Here is an 18329-nt window from a genome sequence, read left to right on the forward strand (position 1 = left end):
AAACACTGCTGGAAAACAATTGTTATTATTATTGTTATTATTATTATTGCTGGAAAACAATTATTTTAACTATTGTTGTTGTTGCGTTGTTGTTGTTGTTGTTGTTGTTGTTGTTGTTGTTGTTGTTGTTGTTGTTGTTGCTGCTGCTGCTGCTGCTGTTGCTAAAATAATGATGATAATGACAATGAAGATGACATTATTACTATTGTTGTTGATGTTGTTTTTTGTTGTTGCTGTTAATGTTATTTTATTTTATTTTTTTAAATATAGGTAGGCACAATATTAGTGGTTACAGACAGACAGACAGACAGACAGACAGACAGATAGATAGATACTTTAAACACATTTATAAATTAAAATTGTATCTTTTATAAGACTCGAATAACTATCAGATACATAGTTTTTGTTTTCTTTTTTACTTAAAGCGTTTTCTTCTGTTAGGGGCTAAACTGCTGTTCTGTCAGTCTAATGTCTTACGCACCTCTTTTCATGACCACTGTTTTTGTATTCCCACTTTCCGTCATGTGGACTGCATTAAGGTCACTTGCTTTTCGCCTCTCACTGAATTTAAGGCGTCTATTAATGAGGTTTTATAGTTTAAAATGCTTAACCATATACTTGTTTAAACTGAATATAATGATTTCACATTATGGTACCTGAAAATGATTTTTTTAGATGTTTTTGTATAGTATTTAAAAAGCGAAATTTTGCTAATAATATGAGCGACTACCTATATAAATAGCCCACATAGCTACGCGAAGACAGGAATTGCTTTAGCGCTGGAAGTCCTCAATTGGTTTTGTGACTTTTATGGCACCACACCACATTTGACGCATTCTTTTGTAAAATAAACCTCCCCCTCCTTCCTCATTTTTTTAAGTTGCAAAATTTTCAGTACTACACAAAATGAAAAAAGGAAAAAAAACTCAAAATATTTGTAAGGCACAGTATATAGTATCGTAAAAAATACACACTCGCTTTTTCATTTGCTCTAATGAACCCTGTTAACTACCACCAAAAAATCTTTAAGTATCTTCATTGTAAGACTTTTAATTAGGACATCATAAGGACATAAATTAACATAAAATGATAAGGTTATTGCATAGTAAGCACATAGGTCACTGTATTAAGTTCCTTTACTAAAACCTTACTAAATATTACAATAATTGACCATGTATTTTATTTTAAGAGCTGTAGTCTGTATTTATTTGGTTCTCTCTCGCTCCTCTCTCTGGGGGTTTTGTGCTTTTGTTATTAAATCCCTTTATGTAATAACGGACATTTTGGTGTTCATTGAGGTAATCCAGTAAGGTATAAACTAAACCAGTTTAAAACAACTACCTAAAATACGAAAAGAGAAAAAAATGGAGAGAGAGAGAGAGAGAGAGAGAGAGAGAGAGAGAGAGAGAGAGAGAGAGAGAGAGAGAGAGAGAGAGAGAGAGATGTTTTCTTTGAACATTATTAACCGAAACCAGTGGGATATTAAGCTACAAGCAACATATTCCTTCCGACACAGCGCTCTCGATTGGTGGAAAGTGGTCAGGTGACGTTGTCATATTGCCTTTCCTTGACTCGAGCCTTAACTATAACACTTGCTTTTTGCGTCTTACCCGGAGAGTAGAAATCAAAATAAGTGAAATCTTACAGAACTTTATCGTAAAGAGTTTGCAAAGCAAAACGATTTTTTTTCTTTGGTGCAGTGATAAAGACATTTCAGCGCAACAAGAGAAAACGTGCAAAAATTGACCAACAGAGAAGAAATAAAAACCTAGAGTTGATGAGAGGGCAATAGGGGAAGGCATGAATTCGTATTTTGCGAACCCGTCGCTCTCTTGTCATTTATCCGGTGGTCAAGACGTTATGCCCAACATGCCACTAAGTACAAATACGTACGATCAGGTCAGACATTTTCCGTCTTATGCCTCCACGGTTACACGAAACCGAATTTACGCGTCCCCCTTTTATTCGCATCAAGACAACGTTGTTTTTGGGTCAAGCAGGGGAGCATACGAGTATGGATCCAACGTGTTTCTTCAAGACAAGGAAGTGCTGCCCAGCTGCGGGCAAACTAGTATGGGAATCAACGCTCAGAACCACGTAGGTCAGGACTACAGCCTGGAACAAGGTCGAGGCGTAGCGCAGGAGCACAGGGGAAACCAGATCCAGATCTACCCGTGGATGCAGCGCATGAATTCGCACAGCGGTGAGTTTACGTTTTGGCAAGCAATTTTACCCTAGTCGAGTGATTCACTTTTACGATATGTTTTATTAACACAGAGCCTACATTTTATGGCCCCATTAACCACTACTAAATCGCCAGACTATCAAAGCGCATTTTTTTCCAAAGAGGCAGTTCCCATTTGGCACATAAGCACTATAAATACATTACATTTTTGGCGCAAAAAACTTGATATATTGAAAAGTTAAATGCAAATTTTAAACATTGAATGAAATATTTTATGTATAATATTAATGAAAAGAAAAAAGATATAATTAGAAATAAAGCTTAAGTAAAGACACATGAAAGTAAGGAATATTTTCTTGTGTGTAGTCAATAGATGTATGGTAAATCAATACACACACACACACACACACACTAACCATTACACTTTTACTGTAATGGTTAGTAACACTGCCTGTATTTTTTCATTTTATCATTTCCTTATTTTTTCTCTTTACATTTTTGCAAACAGGACTTGGCTATGGGTCAGACAGAAGAAGAGGTCGACAGATTTACTCTCGATACCAAACTTTGGAGCTGGAAAAGGAGTTTCACTTCAACCGCTACTTGACCAGGCGCAGACGGATTGAGATTGCCAATGCTCTTTGCCTAACAGAGCGTCAAATTAAAATCTGGTTTCAGAACCGACGCATGAAATGGAAAAAAGAAACCAACCTGACTTCGACTACAACGGAGACCGAATCGACAAGTCCTAACCAGGGGACAGAAAAACAGAGCAAGCAAGAGGACGAAGTTAAAAAAAAAGAGTAGTGTGTGTGTGTGTGTGTGTGTGTGTGTGTGGGTGTGTGTTTATACATACATGCATACATACACAACTGCAACAAAACTACCTATGTTTGTATCGATTAAATACATAACCTGCATGGATTGCATATTATTCTACACCTATACATCCTCACTGTTTTCACAAAAAGGGGAGATGCCTCCGCATGAATCAAGATGCAACGTTATGCAGCTTGCAAATATTTGTTTTTCAGTGTTCTGCCTTTTGTTTGGGCAGTGCAGATAAACTTTTAGACGCTATATGTGCGTTAATCAATCACACCAATTACATGCTGTTGTGTTTCTTTAGGTTTGTAGATAGCAATATTGTATACAACTTATTATAAACCGGGATCTTTATTTCGCATATAATGTAAACACAGAACATTTTCGTACAAAATGTGAAGGAATTAGTTTATGCATATGTAATCTTTTGTTATCGTTTGATTTTTACAAATGCGGCAGTAGTAAAGGGTTAAGCAACTTAAATTATTATTTTTTAAATTATATTTATCTGTTTCTATTCCATCAGTGCCTGTACGTCCGAAACGCAACTGGCTAACTATTTACTGTTTGGTGAATGTAATGTTGTCCCACCTATACAGCTTTGTTCATTAAACTGTCGTTAAGTAATAAATACAAGTTTGATAGAACCAAATATATTATTTGGTTTACAAATGGTTGGTGTTATGTTTTGTCTGTTTACTATTTAATAAAATATTTTAAAATTATGAATTTGTGCTTTTTGAGCCATCAAACGGATCAAAACTGAGGAGATTGAGAGAGAATGCTGTTTTGTGTTTTTATATTACTTTATTGAAACTACTTATAAAATCTTAATTTGTTATTATTTGTATCAATTTATTTTTGTAAAATGCTATTTAAAGATTGTTTTATGTCATTTTAATGACATTGCTTATTAAAAAAAAACATTTTTACACAAACTAATGGACAAAAGAGGTTTTAGTAATGTGATAAGAATAATCTTTTTTCAACAAATATAATACTACAAATTATTTTCTAGAATAAAGTATAACTCAGTATATTGTTTGGTGCAATTAATCAAGCAGACATGATGTATATAGCTACGTCATTTAGTTAATTTATGTTTAATACGATAAACTGCCAACAATTAATCTTTAAAAGGGTGAAAAATCAGAGAAAATTTAGCGTTGCATCTTAGAACTGCAGTTTAGCAACACATTAATTATACAATAATACAACAATATTTATTCAAGATAAATAAAAGGAAACGTCGAACGTAACAAGTACAAGTTTGTGCGCGAGTGCGTGTGAGTTATTGTTTTATATATTTTTATATTTTTTTATATTTTATTATTAACATTGTTATCTGTTTCTTAAATCTGTAACTGAGCTTTCGCAATACGAATGCCTATATTTGAATTGAATTGAATTGCGAGAGAGAGAGAGAGAGAGAGAGAGAGAGAGAGAGAGAGAGAGAGAGAGAGAGTTTTGCCCAAAATCGGACACCAGATGACGCTCTTGTCTAACTGTCGCTTCCCTTTTTGGCCAGTCTCCTAGATGATCTTTATTCAACCAAGTTATAGGACACGTTTACCTTATTCATCAATAAACTCTTGGGAATCACGCCAATTTATGAGTGGCCAAGATTTGCACGTGATTCTATTTCAGCATCCCATATTTGGGCATTATACGTTGCATCGTGAAAAAACCAAACGATATCCCTCACCTATAAATCCCGCTCTTTTTACAGCAAACCCCCTCAACTCCTAAAAGAGACTAATGAAAACCAACAAATAATATCAGCGAATGCAAACAATTTGTTTGTTTTAATTCCGGGGTAACTAGGTGCTTCTGTTTGATGTCTCAGCAAAGTAGAATGAGCTCGTACGTGGGAAACTCTTTTTGTAAGCAAACACACGATGCACCATCCTACAGCATGCATACTTTTGGCAACTATGGGACTCTCCCAGAGTTTCAGCACTCCGCGTACGCTTACGGAGGGCTCAATCTCAATGGAGACTTAGATTCTCAAGTCGTTTCCGACTCCCCTAAACGTGAGGCGACGAATATGCACCGTGTCAGGATTAACACTCCCCCACATAACCAGGCTTGTGCTGCGCTGAGTCCCCCAAGCCGTGTCAGTACACAGGGGTACAACTTGCTCAGTCACGGACTGCTGAGCCAAAAAGCCGAAGAGATTAGGGAAGTTACAGAGAAATCCAGCGACAAGACCCAGGTCTGCGAAATGAAGCTGGAGACCACAGCAACTATTAAACCAAGAACTAACTCGAGTGAACGTCAGACACAGTCTCAACCGCAGATATTTCCGTGGATGACCAAACTACACGGTAAAGTTGACTTTAATGTATTTGTTTCTAAAATGAGGAGACTATACATACCTATCATGTTCATTATTACGTATCCATCGTGTTCCGTTCTAGTCCCTCCGTACTTTACTTTTTGAGCTTTATAGGCCAAAAGCAGGAAATAATAAAACCGGTGGTCGTAAATTTTATGACAAAGGCAACACGTAAACCTCGTAAACCTGTCCCTTTACTGTGATCTGCTGCCAAATTTACTGCGATATAATTGGATAAAAGAATTAAAAAAGCAAAATGAGACATTCAAATGTGTTTTGAATCCTGTAAATAAAAGTGCATTACTACTTTTTAAGCACATGGAGTCGGATTTTAAATTGAGAAAGATTGTTCTTTGGACCAAAACTAGGGAAATAATAGTTTAACCTTACAGTTGTGCCTATAGTATTTTGAAAATTCTATCTATCTATCTATCTATCTATCTATCTATCTATCTATCTATCTATCTATCTATCTATCTATCTATCTATCTATCTATCTATCTATCTATCTATCTATCTATCTGATTTTTGTGAAACTGTAACACTAACTGGAGCTGAGCACTACTGCTGCATAGAAGGAATAACATTTAGCCTGGCGTTAGCTGTTTGTTTAGACTGTGTGAATAACATAACATAATTTAATACAATTTTGTGTATTAAGATAAAGCTCGGTTTTGTTTCCATTTTTAGTTTACCCATGATTTTAAATGCATCCAACATTTTTAATTGCATAAAGATTCATCAGCATGTCTAACATACTTGCTATCACACATCACTATACCATTAATGTAAATGTGACTGTAAAAGAAACATGAATATAACCAGTATCTTTCTGATGCTACCCAGACTCTGACGGTAAAAGGTCACGAACCAGTTACACCCGCTACCAGACATTGGAGTTGGAGAAAGAGTTCCATTTCAACCGATACCTCACACGTCGCAGGCGAATCGAGATTGCCAATAATCTTTGCCTAAATGAGAGGCAAATTAAAATTTGGTTCCAGAACCGTCGCATGAAGTGGAAGAAGGACTCAAAATTAAAGCTTAAAAGTTCAGTATAATTAAAATAATTACGTGGTTTAGCAGTTAGACATGCACATGATTAACATGCAACATAGTTTATAAAACATCAATGCTTCGTTTTTTAAAAATAATAATTAAATAAGCAATTATATATTTTAATGTCCTTTTGTAATATGTATGTAAGTTAAGTTGGATACACTGAGTATGAGGAGGAATATTTTGTTGACGCCCATGCAAAACGTATTTTAAACTAAAGTAAAAGATTTTTGTTGTTGTTGTAAACGTAATTTATTTCCGGGAATTTTTATTATAGTTTTAATGTATTATGAATTTTTTGTGAGGAATTTTAAGTATTATTTATTTTGTTATCTGTGATTTTAAGTTTTACTATTAATTGATTTGCTTCCTGTATTTAAGTTGTCTGATTGTTGCACTGTTTGACGTAAATCCATGAGTAAAGCGAGCTACAGTAAAGAAGTGCACGTAACGCAATTTTCTTTTCACTGTTCGCTGCAATAAAACGACAGGAATGTGTTACATGTAAATGATGTTAGAATGTTTATTGTAAGTGTTTGAACACATCTGAAAGTTTAGTGTGTATATTTGTAAGAAAAGCAATTTAAGCAATGGCCATTTTGGTCAGTGTCATGTTAAATATGTGAGTTTTGTAGACTATTAATTTGGACACACACTAAACATGTCATTGACCATATATGTATTTCATTTTGTTTGTAAGCCAATAGAATATATTAACGGTTATTCCGCGTTTTCTCTCTTTTACTTCAAAATGCATACACCATTTGTAACCCTTATACACAAAATGCAAAGATGTGCAAAACAAAACTTATTTTTTGTTATTTAAATATTCAACATTTGCTGTTAGGGTAAAGTTCACACTGAACTTGTAAGTAGTCGTACTTGGTCTGTATAAAATATTTATGTATGAAACCGATCAAAACCTGGTCATTACACAATTGTTGTGTCACTTGATCTCTGAATTTGTAATGTTCTTATAGAATAATATCCAAAACACCACTAACATTGTATGAAAACATGATTATTTATTTATTTATTTTACAATTGTACGTAAATTTACTTGTTTTTACATACAAACAGGTGAACCAAACGATGAGGCACAAAAGGGTTTCCCAGCTCCATTCCCCTGGGTCAATTTACAGTAGCCCTCAAACTAAGGCGCATAAAATTTTATGACCTCAGTAAAGTTTTACTGCATTTCCTACATCTCTAAAGAAGTGACAACTCTTTCCTTTTGAACACATGAGCTAAAACTTGAGAATTTGTGGCTGCATTGCGCACGGATTCCATTTAAAGGTTTAACACGGTTTAAACATAGACTCTCAAACATTGCATGTATAGGTATAATTATTTTAAAATGCTTCCCAGTAGTGAGCCGAATGCTTTACTGTACATATTATTTATTTATTTTTATGTAAAAAAGTTGAGTAATTTTGTCACGGTCAGCCACCCAAGTTTGACAATACAAGTTACAACGTTTATAACAAGTTATTGTACGTTAACTTGACAGATTGACCTATTTAAGCAACTATTCTTGCTGTAAATGCTTTTTCTTCTCGGGTACTCACCAACATCGGTGTTTCACGATATTCCGTTGCCTTCTTTGGTTTCAACATTTGCTGCCTTAACCATTACACACAGTTTTATCACACATGTGGGTACTAGTTGGTTTTGTAAAGTAAGTCCTCTTTTTAGCTTTCTCGCCACGTATTTTGACGTTTTGAGGGTTATTTATGCCAATTGCCCTAAGCAAGAACCAAGAGTGGTTCAAGGAAAGCACGTGGGGTCATTATAGTGGGTTTATGGCCTGGAAGACCTGACAAACCTTCAATGTATTTGCATCATATATAATCTTAACTGTTCGCAATTGCAGCTGTTGGCTGGCCTTATCTCCAAAAGAGAGTGGCTGTAGGGCTGTTAGTGCGTCTTGTGTCAGGCTAGGCGGTCAGGCAAAAGCAGAGCTCGTCTCTCTCAACTGGATCCCTGGCGGTCGCAGTAAGTTAATCTAGTTTTCTCGTTTTAATTTAAATGCTCTCCTTTGGAAAACTTTTCGGGGATTGATCGGAAATAGTTTTTTAAAGAAAGTATTTATTGTAGTGCTTAATATGACATGTACATCTTTTCAGATTTAGTAAATTAATTGTAAATCTTTCAGAAATTTAGAAAGTATAATAAACATTGTTCAGTTTTTTTATTGTTTATTTGAGTTTATTTTTAGTTTATTTGTTACTTTTTTAAATAACATGTTTCTATTAAATTTTTCTTATTTTTTATTCTGGTAAAATTTTCTTATTGTAAAACCTGATTATGCAATGATCTGTGCTTGTTGTGGAAAACTGGTAGTGGGATGCAGAGAGTGTTTTGAGTTCTTGCATTGGGTTGCAGATGAGAGCCTAGAGCGTAGTGCATATATATCTTCTATTAGACATTATGGCAGGTCATGTGTAGGGCAGAGCTGCAGTGTTTTGCAGTGGGGTCATGTACAGGGCAGTCCGCGCAACATACGCGACTATAGGCAAACAGAAAGTATTCTGTATTAATCTGTTGCCTGGAAATTATTAAAACTTATTAACATTTAACAAACAAATCTATTAATAAAATAAAAGCCATGTAGTTTAAGACATGTTGGTGTTCAGACAATGTATATAAGTTATGTTAAATCTGTACTAGATAGATATGTTGACCTGCATATAAATATGTTAAATTTGTACTACAACCTAATGACAAATGCGTGATTTGAAAACATGATTAATAATAATAATTAAGACAAACAACAAAACTACTATTACTACTACTTCTACTACTACTACTACTAATAATAATAATAATAATAATAATAATAATAATTGTCTGGTTACAAGTTTCTGTATATATTGTTTTCTTTTTATGCAAGAGTTTAAACATGCTGGGGTAATTGTCTTTTTATTTTGTAAATAAAACATTTAACCCATCTCTACAGGTAGTAATACATTTTTGACGAACAATTACTGTTTATTTGCTGAATATAATATCTAAAGGTTTCTTCTGTAAGGCAATTCGGAGATTGTCTTTTTATATTACTTAGCAAAATATGGTTACAGTTGTGTTCATTAGGCCTAATTTTAAATATTATCTTTTAATTTCCTGAATGTATAACACAAGGTATAGATTACACATAAATAATTTCCTTAGCTTTTAGGAGAAAGTCTCAGCATGAGCTGATACAATCAATCTCGAAAATAAAAAATAAAAGTCAAAATAGAATTTGAAGTTAATATAGATGGTAATCTAAAGGTCACCTTAGTTGTGATTTAGTGGGTTGTTTGAGTCTGCATATTATTATTATTATTATTATTATTATTATTATTATTATTATTATTATTATTAGTGCTAACTTGGGGGTGAAATAGGCGACTTATAACTGATGCGTCACAGGTTATGTTGTCAACATAACACTTAAAAATAAACATAAAACCTTACACCACTCTGCGTAAGGCTGTACTTCAACTATGGGGAAACCTATACAGTTTTTAAATTTTATTTATGATCCAATACAACTGAAACAATGTATGTGCTTGACCAGGGATCCTTTTCCCCACAAGCTTCCCAAATTGATTTTTGAAATCTTACGATTTTTTCGAAGCTATTTATAAATAAAACAGTAAGTGCTTTATGGGCCTCAATGCAGTTTTGCCTTAAACCATAGAGTCTGTTAGTTTTTATTAAGCGGTTAGTTGCTGGTCTAAGCTTGTTTCCGCTCCCAAAACCTGTTCTATTGTCTGTATAAAATGTTGAGTGCTAATTTTATGCTGGAGTTGCTGTAAAGCAGGCGCATGCAAGGCATCTGATTAGTGCACTGGTTTAGGCAGAACAGCTATGTTACTAAAACACACAGAAAAGAGAGAAAACCTTTTAACAATTTACTGATGTTGATGTTAACTAGCATCTGTTGTTATAAACACTCTGTGCTACGTGCTGTTTTATTGCCAGCATAACTTTATGCTGGTCAAGCTGGTCTCCCAGCACAAAGCATTGGCCACTTATCAGTCACTACAGCAAAATAATTCAAATATTTTAAATACTTACGAAAGCTCATATGAACATTGTACAATGTAGAATGTTTGAAGTCCAAGAAGATTGTGTTTTTACTGAAAGAAAATGTCAACACCAGGCCAATGAAAACATATCTGAAAGTCAAGTTTTATAAATACACACCTGTGGTATATACAAAATAAATATAATACAATATTGGCACTGAAGTGCAAACTGAATTAAATAATCTCTTTACAAAACATAAATACTAACTCTTGCTTATCGTGCTAATTAAAATAAAATTTAATTTTTTTTAACTAGATACCAGATTTGCGTAATCTTTGCACTTTATTTTTCGTTTTTGATAGCGTGCAAGGAAATAAGAAACAAGTATAACTCAGGTATGTACATAACTTATGTCATTTTTTCGTTAATCACCAATAATTAACCTTTTGTGAAACGCAAACCAAAACGTATTAAACCAACACATAGCGTACACGTCATGCACATTCTATACGCAGATACATCAGAGAGTGGAAGATACTGTTCTAATTTGATTTATTAATTATTAATTATACGTACCTTCAAACCACCAAGGTATTACAAGTGTTTTATAAAAACACCAATATATTTCAAGAGTCCTATCAAACGTGGCATGTTGGCAACTTTTAAATATATATTTGTTCTTGAAATATATATAGCGAAGTGTATTATTAAGCATGACATAAAGTCTCTGAATAAGCATTAAATAACAGTAAATAAGAGCACAAGTAATAGCACTGTTACATTTATTCCTCTGTTTTTTTCTTCTCAGTTAACTAAAAAATATATAATTGTCTATTTTAGTAAAGTGCCCAGTTTAGCATTCACCCTTTACTATGAAATTAAAATAAGTACATAAATAAAAGTAGCAACAACCAGTAGGGGGTGCTGTTTTATACCACTGTTTCTCTAATCTGCATTCGGGGTCAGGTTGCTGTCATCAAGTAATAGAAAGGATAACCCGAGCGGTCTTCGTTATAACAACACAAATCACCTTAAAATTAAATGAAAACCCCTCTTGATATTTTAATTAAACATGCAGAAATGGCATGAATGGCAAAAAACAAGTTACACTATAATTTAATTTCTTTACAATTGCCCGCATTCTGTTTATTTAAAAGTTTTGGTGTTTGTATGTTCCAACCAGCAACATATAAATAACATAGCATGCTAATAATTGATCATGATAAAGGAAAGCAGTCACGGTTATCAGAAACATTGTTTGCGAGTGTTATGCCTCAGCAAAACAATCATCAAATGCCATTTTATGAGATGGCTATCGTAGGTCCCCTGAAAACAAAAGGTGGATAGTCAACAAAAAACATTATTTACAGAGCAAATTAATTCACAGATGCTGAAACAAATAAATAAGCTTTACATATTTTATTGAAGTAATTTATGTTTTTCAGGCTTTGTTAAGTTTTACAGAGGGACACTGATAGTCTATCCAGATACTAATGTGTGGATATGATCTTCGTATATAATAAAGCGTAGTCCAAAACTCTTGTGACCTAATTACAATCATTTGTATACGGCCCAACAGTATAGGTTAATTAAAATAAACCAATAATGTGGTTTATAATATTTATTTATTATAGCATATTTATATGTATCAAATTAAAATTGCCTTATGATACTTTATTTAAGATCACTTAAAGCTTTATTTTAAATATTCTATGATTTATGCTACACTGAATGACATTACCACAATTACTTGCTCTAGAGTTCTCTCTAGCCAATTTAAAAATAGTAAACGCAAACAGAAATAACATTTATATGTATGCATGTAACTCAGTTTTTTTTCCAATGACATAACAATCACCTGCCTATTTCTGAGTCACTAAAAAACAAACCCAAAGGGCAGTATTTATCAAAAACCGAGGCAAAACAAACAGAAAAACAATTTTAATTTCACTGACAATGATGACTAAAATCTTTGTGAAATGGATCGTCCCAACTTGTCCAAAATTAGAAAAAATCTGAAGGTACTGCTTTTTAAATCATACCCTTGTCTGATTAATAACCCTTAAATAAAATTTATATTATGAAACTTATATTTGGCTCTATTTTGTTATATTATTCACACATTTCGATGGTAAGCAACAACAATATAAACAACCAAAACTGTCAAGCAGTTGCAGTTCCTGTAATAAAATAAACTATTAATCTTCAATCAATCCATCCATCTGCCCAACCATCTAGCCATAATACCCTATACAAATAAAAAAGAAAAGAAAAAGAACCAAAAATCACTAACATATAAATGAAACAAGTTCGCCCGCGGGCCTGAACCCCTCCCCAAGTCTCTCAATAACTAGTTATTGAGCTTGGTGCGGGTGCTAGGGCCATTTGTGTGCAGAAGGAATTCATTGCTGTTCTCTCATCAATAACAGCTTGGCAGTGAACTATTGGAACAAGTCAAACGCGGGAGGTGAATCGAGGGTCAGGCTGTCTAACTAATATTAAAATGCGTCCACAGCATAGGAGCTGGCTCGAGTGGGTAGAAGAGGGCGTTTTTCAGCCTGGTGGGGGTGGACTATAAAAATCGTACTTACTGTAAGCATATATGCGATAGCCTATGTAAGAGGAGGTTTGCGAAGCTTACTGACACATTCTCGTGTACATTTAAAACCAGTTTGCCCCTAACAAAGTTAAACTTAATTTTACATTCAAGATTCAAGAGACTTAATTGTCATTTCAGCTATGTACAAGTACAATGAAAAGAACGTTGCACCAGAAACGGTGCAACAAAGAACACAAATGCGAATACAATAAATACGATGCAGACAAAAAACATCATTAATCTTAAGGTTTTTAATGCGTTTTCAACTAGGTCATAACCTATAGGAATTTCGGAACAAATATTTTTTGAAAGATGTAGCCTACTGTCCTCTTAACCTGTTTATTTAAAAGCTAGAAGGAAAAATGCAGGCCATGTGGACATGCAGGTTACGCGGCGGTCATATGTTAATAACGTGCACAATAAACCCTGGGGAACAACAGATACTTATTTTTCATCAGTGCTGTCATGAGCGCGCTTTGTGCACGCCGTGCTCATGACTGAATATTCATGTGGGGTGCACCTAGAAACTTGCAGTTTGAAAGTAAATGACTGAAAAGAAGATGCTTCTTTCTCTCAGCAATGAGTAAACGTGTGTATGTGTGAGGTTTTGTGTGTGTGTGTGTGCAAAATAGTACGTAATCTCTTATTGATAACTGAGACATAGTCCCAAGTTCAGTAACACACGACTTTTGTCATTATATTTTAAATTAATTATTGCAGATGAAGATCAATAAAACTAATGAATACCAATGTAAACTGTTCTTGTTTTGTTTTCTAACATGTAAACGAGAATAATTTATTCGTTCAGTGTGAGTAAATACCAAAGAGGCAGCAGAAAGCCTAGTGGATAGGGTATGGACTAGTAATCAGAAGGTTGCTGGTTCAAGCCCCACCACTGCCAGGTTGCTGCTGTTGGGCCCTTGAGCAAGGCCCTTAACCCTCAATTGCTCAGATTGTATACTGTAATAGTACTGTAAGTCACTTTGGATAAAGGCGTCTGCTAAATGCTAAAAATGTAAATGTAAATGAAATAACTGCGGACAGGGGGTTGTAATAATAAGGTAAAAATAATTACTTTTTGTTGTATGACTTTTTGATACCACCACCGTTTTATAATAAACAAGTCAGGCAGTGGATGTTGGACTGTGTTTTTAAATTGAGAAGTCGAACTGGAACAAATCAAGTTTATAATCCAGGCCAAATTCCTGGAGCTTAAAGCCATTAAACCAGGTTCTGTTGAGCCACTGGTGTGTTCTGCCAAAAAGTTTACTAAATCAGTAAAAAGTTCGGAAACAAGTATAGAACACCGTGACCGTACATATCACCTTTAGTCGTATCAGTCTGTATGTGATTTGATTTCTCTGTCAAAAGTCATTGTGCTATAGAATAAAAAGTCAAAATCACCACAATTTACGGGTTGCACAACAGTAGTTGATTTTTTTTTTCGTGGGCATTGAAAATACATTGACAATAAAAAAATTTCTGATCGTAAAACTGTCAATATCTAATAACTGCGTATACATGAACCTAGATGCAAAATACGCAAATTTAAAACACGACTTGTGTGATAAATAATAAAACAACTTTTATATTTGATAGTGCAAACTGAGAATTAGTTGCAAAACAAATACTGACTTGTTCTTGACCACATATGTTCCATAAAACCATTGGAAACAAAGTGCCATCAGAGGCCGTTCTCTGAAGAAATATGAAATATGGGGTCAAGACTTTAAATGATAATTTACACCACTTAACGGTGGACACATCTCTAAATAGTTGTCTATATGTGTACCCTGTAGAACCGAATTTGTGTCCAAAAATCAAAATCACAAATACGTCTCTACAGGAATACATGGGCGACTTGAAATCCACGAAACAAAAGAGCAGCATGAATAGTACTTAATGGGCACAAACCAAAGTCATGTTTTACAGCAACTTTAAAAATAAGATTTATTATTAAGATAATACGACTAATAAAATCTCGTTTTACAAATGTACATTATATTCGTGACAACTAACTTTGAGGTTTTATAGTTAATTACATAATTACACTTTTACAATATTAATAATTTGTGTTGTTTTATTGTTTGTTTAAGAATGGTGCAGTCGTCAGAAGTTTTACATAAATTCAAAGCTTAATATGCTAAATACCTTCATTCACTGGTTTGTTTAAGGGGTTATTGCACATGTGTTTATTTGAGGGGGTTTTGCCCACGTGTGGCAAAAACGGACGGGCCCTAAGATGCTAGGAGAGAGAGAGAGAGAGAGAGAGAGAGAGAGAGAGATTTCCTACACAATGGCGGAAAACTGAAGATTTGTTTCTGAAACGCTTTGGTTCCTTATCCGGGACTGCTTCGCCCGTTGCTATTGGAGCCAAGAGTCACGTGGTCAAAGTAACTTTACGGGGTTGCTCGCTAGTAGGAGGGCTTTATGGAGCAGAAAAACGCCAAAGCTAGAAAAATTATTTCCCACTCCTGAAATTAATGATCATGAGCTCGTATTTGATGGACTCTAGCTACATCGATCCGAAATTTCCTCCTTGCGAGGAATATTCGCAAAATAACTACATCCCTGAGCACAGTCCCGAATATTACCGCGCCAGGGACGGCGGCTACCAGCATCACCACCAGGAGTTGTACCCTTCCCGGGGAAACTACCAGGAGCGCCAGTACAATTGCGCTAGCATCCCAGAGCCCGATGCCCAGAGAGGACATGGACTACCTCAATCAGGTCACCTGCTCGGAAAAGGGCAGCCTGCCTCATGTGAGCCCCCCCAATTACCCCTTTCTCCGGCAACTCCACCGGCTGCCACTTCAGCCTGCAACCAAGTCACTCCGGAGCATCCCAACAGCACAGCCTCGGCCAAGCAGCCAGTTGTGTACCCATGGATGAAGAAAATTCACGTCAGTACCGGTATGTAACTTGTGTAGCGCCACAAAGCTCTGCCCTTCTTTCTAACTCTCTCATACAAACTGTCTTTGCGTCTGCCTCACTCCCCTTTTAGCCTCATTCGCCTGGCCGTCCCCTGCCACGATAGGATAGAAGCCTTTGAAATGGCACAATTGAGGCGGATTTACGACTCGGCATTGGTAATTACACCCGCCATAAATTTTATAGCCGAGGTATACTCTAGGCAGTCATATCGCCATGTGGCTCCTCTCGTTATGTATGAGTGCGAGAGGGAGGGAGACTTGGGACTAAAGGGAAAAAAACTAAGCTTTATTGTGTTTCATTAATAATTTACAATAAATTCGTTGCGAGTTTTGGCCCATTACAAACCCGTGCTTAAGTTTTAAAATATATCTCACCCCTATTACACCATTGCTACCTACCCTACTGTCACAATTTCTTTTCAGACACGCTTGTTTACCTACTCCTTTCCTCGCTGCCCCTCTCTTTCTTTTTCCTTTCTTCCATTCCCCTCTCTTTTCCTTTTTCCAGTGAACTCTAGTTACAATGGAGGAGAGCCCAAGCGGTCTAGAACTGCTTACACCCGCCAGCAAGTTTTAGAACTGGAGAAGGAATTCCACTATAACCGCTACTTAACACGACGAAGACGTATCGAGATTGCTCATTCTTTGGTTCTCTCTGAGAGACAAATAAAAATTTGGTTTCAAAACCGCCGGATGAAATGGAAAAAAGATCATAGGCTACCCAACACCAAAGTCAGATCCTCGTCGTCCGGCATGTCCTCCAGCTCCAACACAGGCTCAGCTGCTGGCATTGTAGCAACTGCTTCAACGAGTAACACCATGGCATCCAACGAAGATCTCTCCGGATCCGAGCGAGGAGAGGATATTACAAGGTTATAAAAGAACTCCTCCTAAGAGAGAAGGAAAACAAAGCTCTCAAAATGACTGACCTATTTATAAATTATATTTTGATTTTTTTCTCCGTAGGTATCTTGTGCGTCCGAAGGATTTGCTTTAAGTCCACAGTTATATAAAATGCATGTTATATAGCATGGATTATTGCGAATACCTATAATTTTTTATGCGAAACAGGGTTTTAATTTATTAACTGACACAAGATACTTTCTCCTTAATGTAAAATGGATTTTGCACCAGGCAGATTATGGACACTATATTTACATGTTGTGTGGGCCTTTTTGAGCCCAGCTGCCAAGGTGAAGTGCACAAATGTTCTATTTATTTCACACAAGAGTCTGGGGGAAGTTGTTTTTATATTGTACATAAAATGACTATTACAATAGTGATCTTGAACTTCTTTTGTTATCTGAAACATCACGCTGTTAGCTAAATGTCGTATGAACAGGTTAAGATTTTTTAATTAATTTGCTTTTGTTGTGATGACGTTGTGTTTAGCTTATTAAACCAGATGATTGTGAGATGCAATAAACTAGTTTAGTGTATTTGTGATAATATTGATCAATAAAATTGTTAGTTTTAGACTTGGGTGAATTTAATTTTATTAACAAGGAGACTAGATTTCCAATATAAAGACTGGTTAAATATAAATAAATAAAAAAACCTAATTAAATTGACTTAATTAAAAGCACAACGGTATAGCCTATTCATTAAGAAAATGTACGCCATTTGCTCTCCAATGCTTGGGGATATTGAAATATGTATACTAAAACCACATACAGTATGCAGTAAATGCAGTAAAAACATATTGAAGCATTTATTAATTTTTGCAAGATATGGCCTGTTTTTACTCTTTACTTGCACATAATTCGGCGTTTCTAAATATGACCGTTTATGTCTCCACTTTTATATTTACTATTGTTTGGAACGTGACTGCTAAAATAAGTAAATAAACAAACACATGAATAAAACCAATGCTATTAGTTAAATAATCTACGTCGTTACTTGCAGCAGATTCTTTACAGAGCTATTAGGACTCAAACGTAAACATGGAATTTTGTATAATAATTTGTGTTTTCTGCTCATTGACTTACAAGAATATACAATAAAAAAAATTTCATTACCTTAAAGAGGCTGATGGCTTCTGATAAAACTCAACGGAAATTCATGCAATTCTTACTAAATTTGTACAAAATTCACACTCGAGGACAACCTTACAAGCCTTTGGAATACTAACATTGTTTTTCGTTTGTAGCCTATAAACATTCCAAAAACATTTCCTTAAAATATATGTCAAAATAAAAATTTTATTTAACAAAATCTTTTGCATCGACACTGGTTGTGTCTGTTGTCAACTCACTGCAAAATGCTTTTTGCAAAAAAAGGATTTGTGTTATAGCCTGTGTTATTTATTTGCAAAATTACTAAATTGGAGTGCACGGAGTATATTTTTTTAAATTTTAGTATAGGAAAACGTTT

General features: G+C 34.9%; 3 protein-coding genes across 3 annotated transcripts; all 3 read left to right on the forward strand.

Moving 5' to 3' along the window:
• Positions 1-1800: 1800 nt before the first annotated feature.
• hoxc6a (homeobox C6a) lies at positions 1801-3113 on the forward strand. The gene is made up of 2 exons (XM_063015023.1): positions 1801-2203; positions 2694-3113. Exons 1-2 carry the CDS (start codon positions 1801-1803, stop codon positions 2990-2992), a joined length of 702 nt encoding a protein of 233 aa, XP_062871093.1. The 3' UTR covers positions 2993-3113.
• A 1752-nt stretch (positions 3114-4865) lies between these two features.
• hoxc5a (homeobox C5a) lies at positions 4866-6409 on the forward strand. The gene is given in 2 exon segments (XM_063015236.1): positions 4866-5337; positions 6174-6409. Coding segments are annotated over 2 exon segments (708 nt in total).
• Positions 6410-15501: 9092 nt separating this feature from the next.
• Positions 15502-17481, forward strand: hoxc4a (homeobox C4a). The gene is made up of 2 exons (XM_063014899.1): positions 15502-15936; positions 16465-17481. The coding sequence occupies exons 1-2, from the start codon at positions 15507-15509 to the stop codon at positions 16833-16835; spliced, it is 801 nt and encodes a 266-aa protein (XP_062870969.1). The 5' UTR covers positions 15502-15506; the 3' UTR covers positions 16836-17481.
• The last annotated feature ends 848 nt before the right edge of the window (positions 17482-18329 follow it).

Source organism: Trichomycterus rosablanca, chromosome 19, assembly GCF_030014385.1.
Source record: "Trichomycterus rosablanca isolate fTriRos1 chromosome 19, fTriRos1.hap1, whole genome shotgun sequence".
Taxonomy (NCBI): domain Eukaryota; kingdom Metazoa; phylum Chordata; class Actinopteri; order Siluriformes; family Trichomycteridae; genus Trichomycterus; species Trichomycterus rosablanca.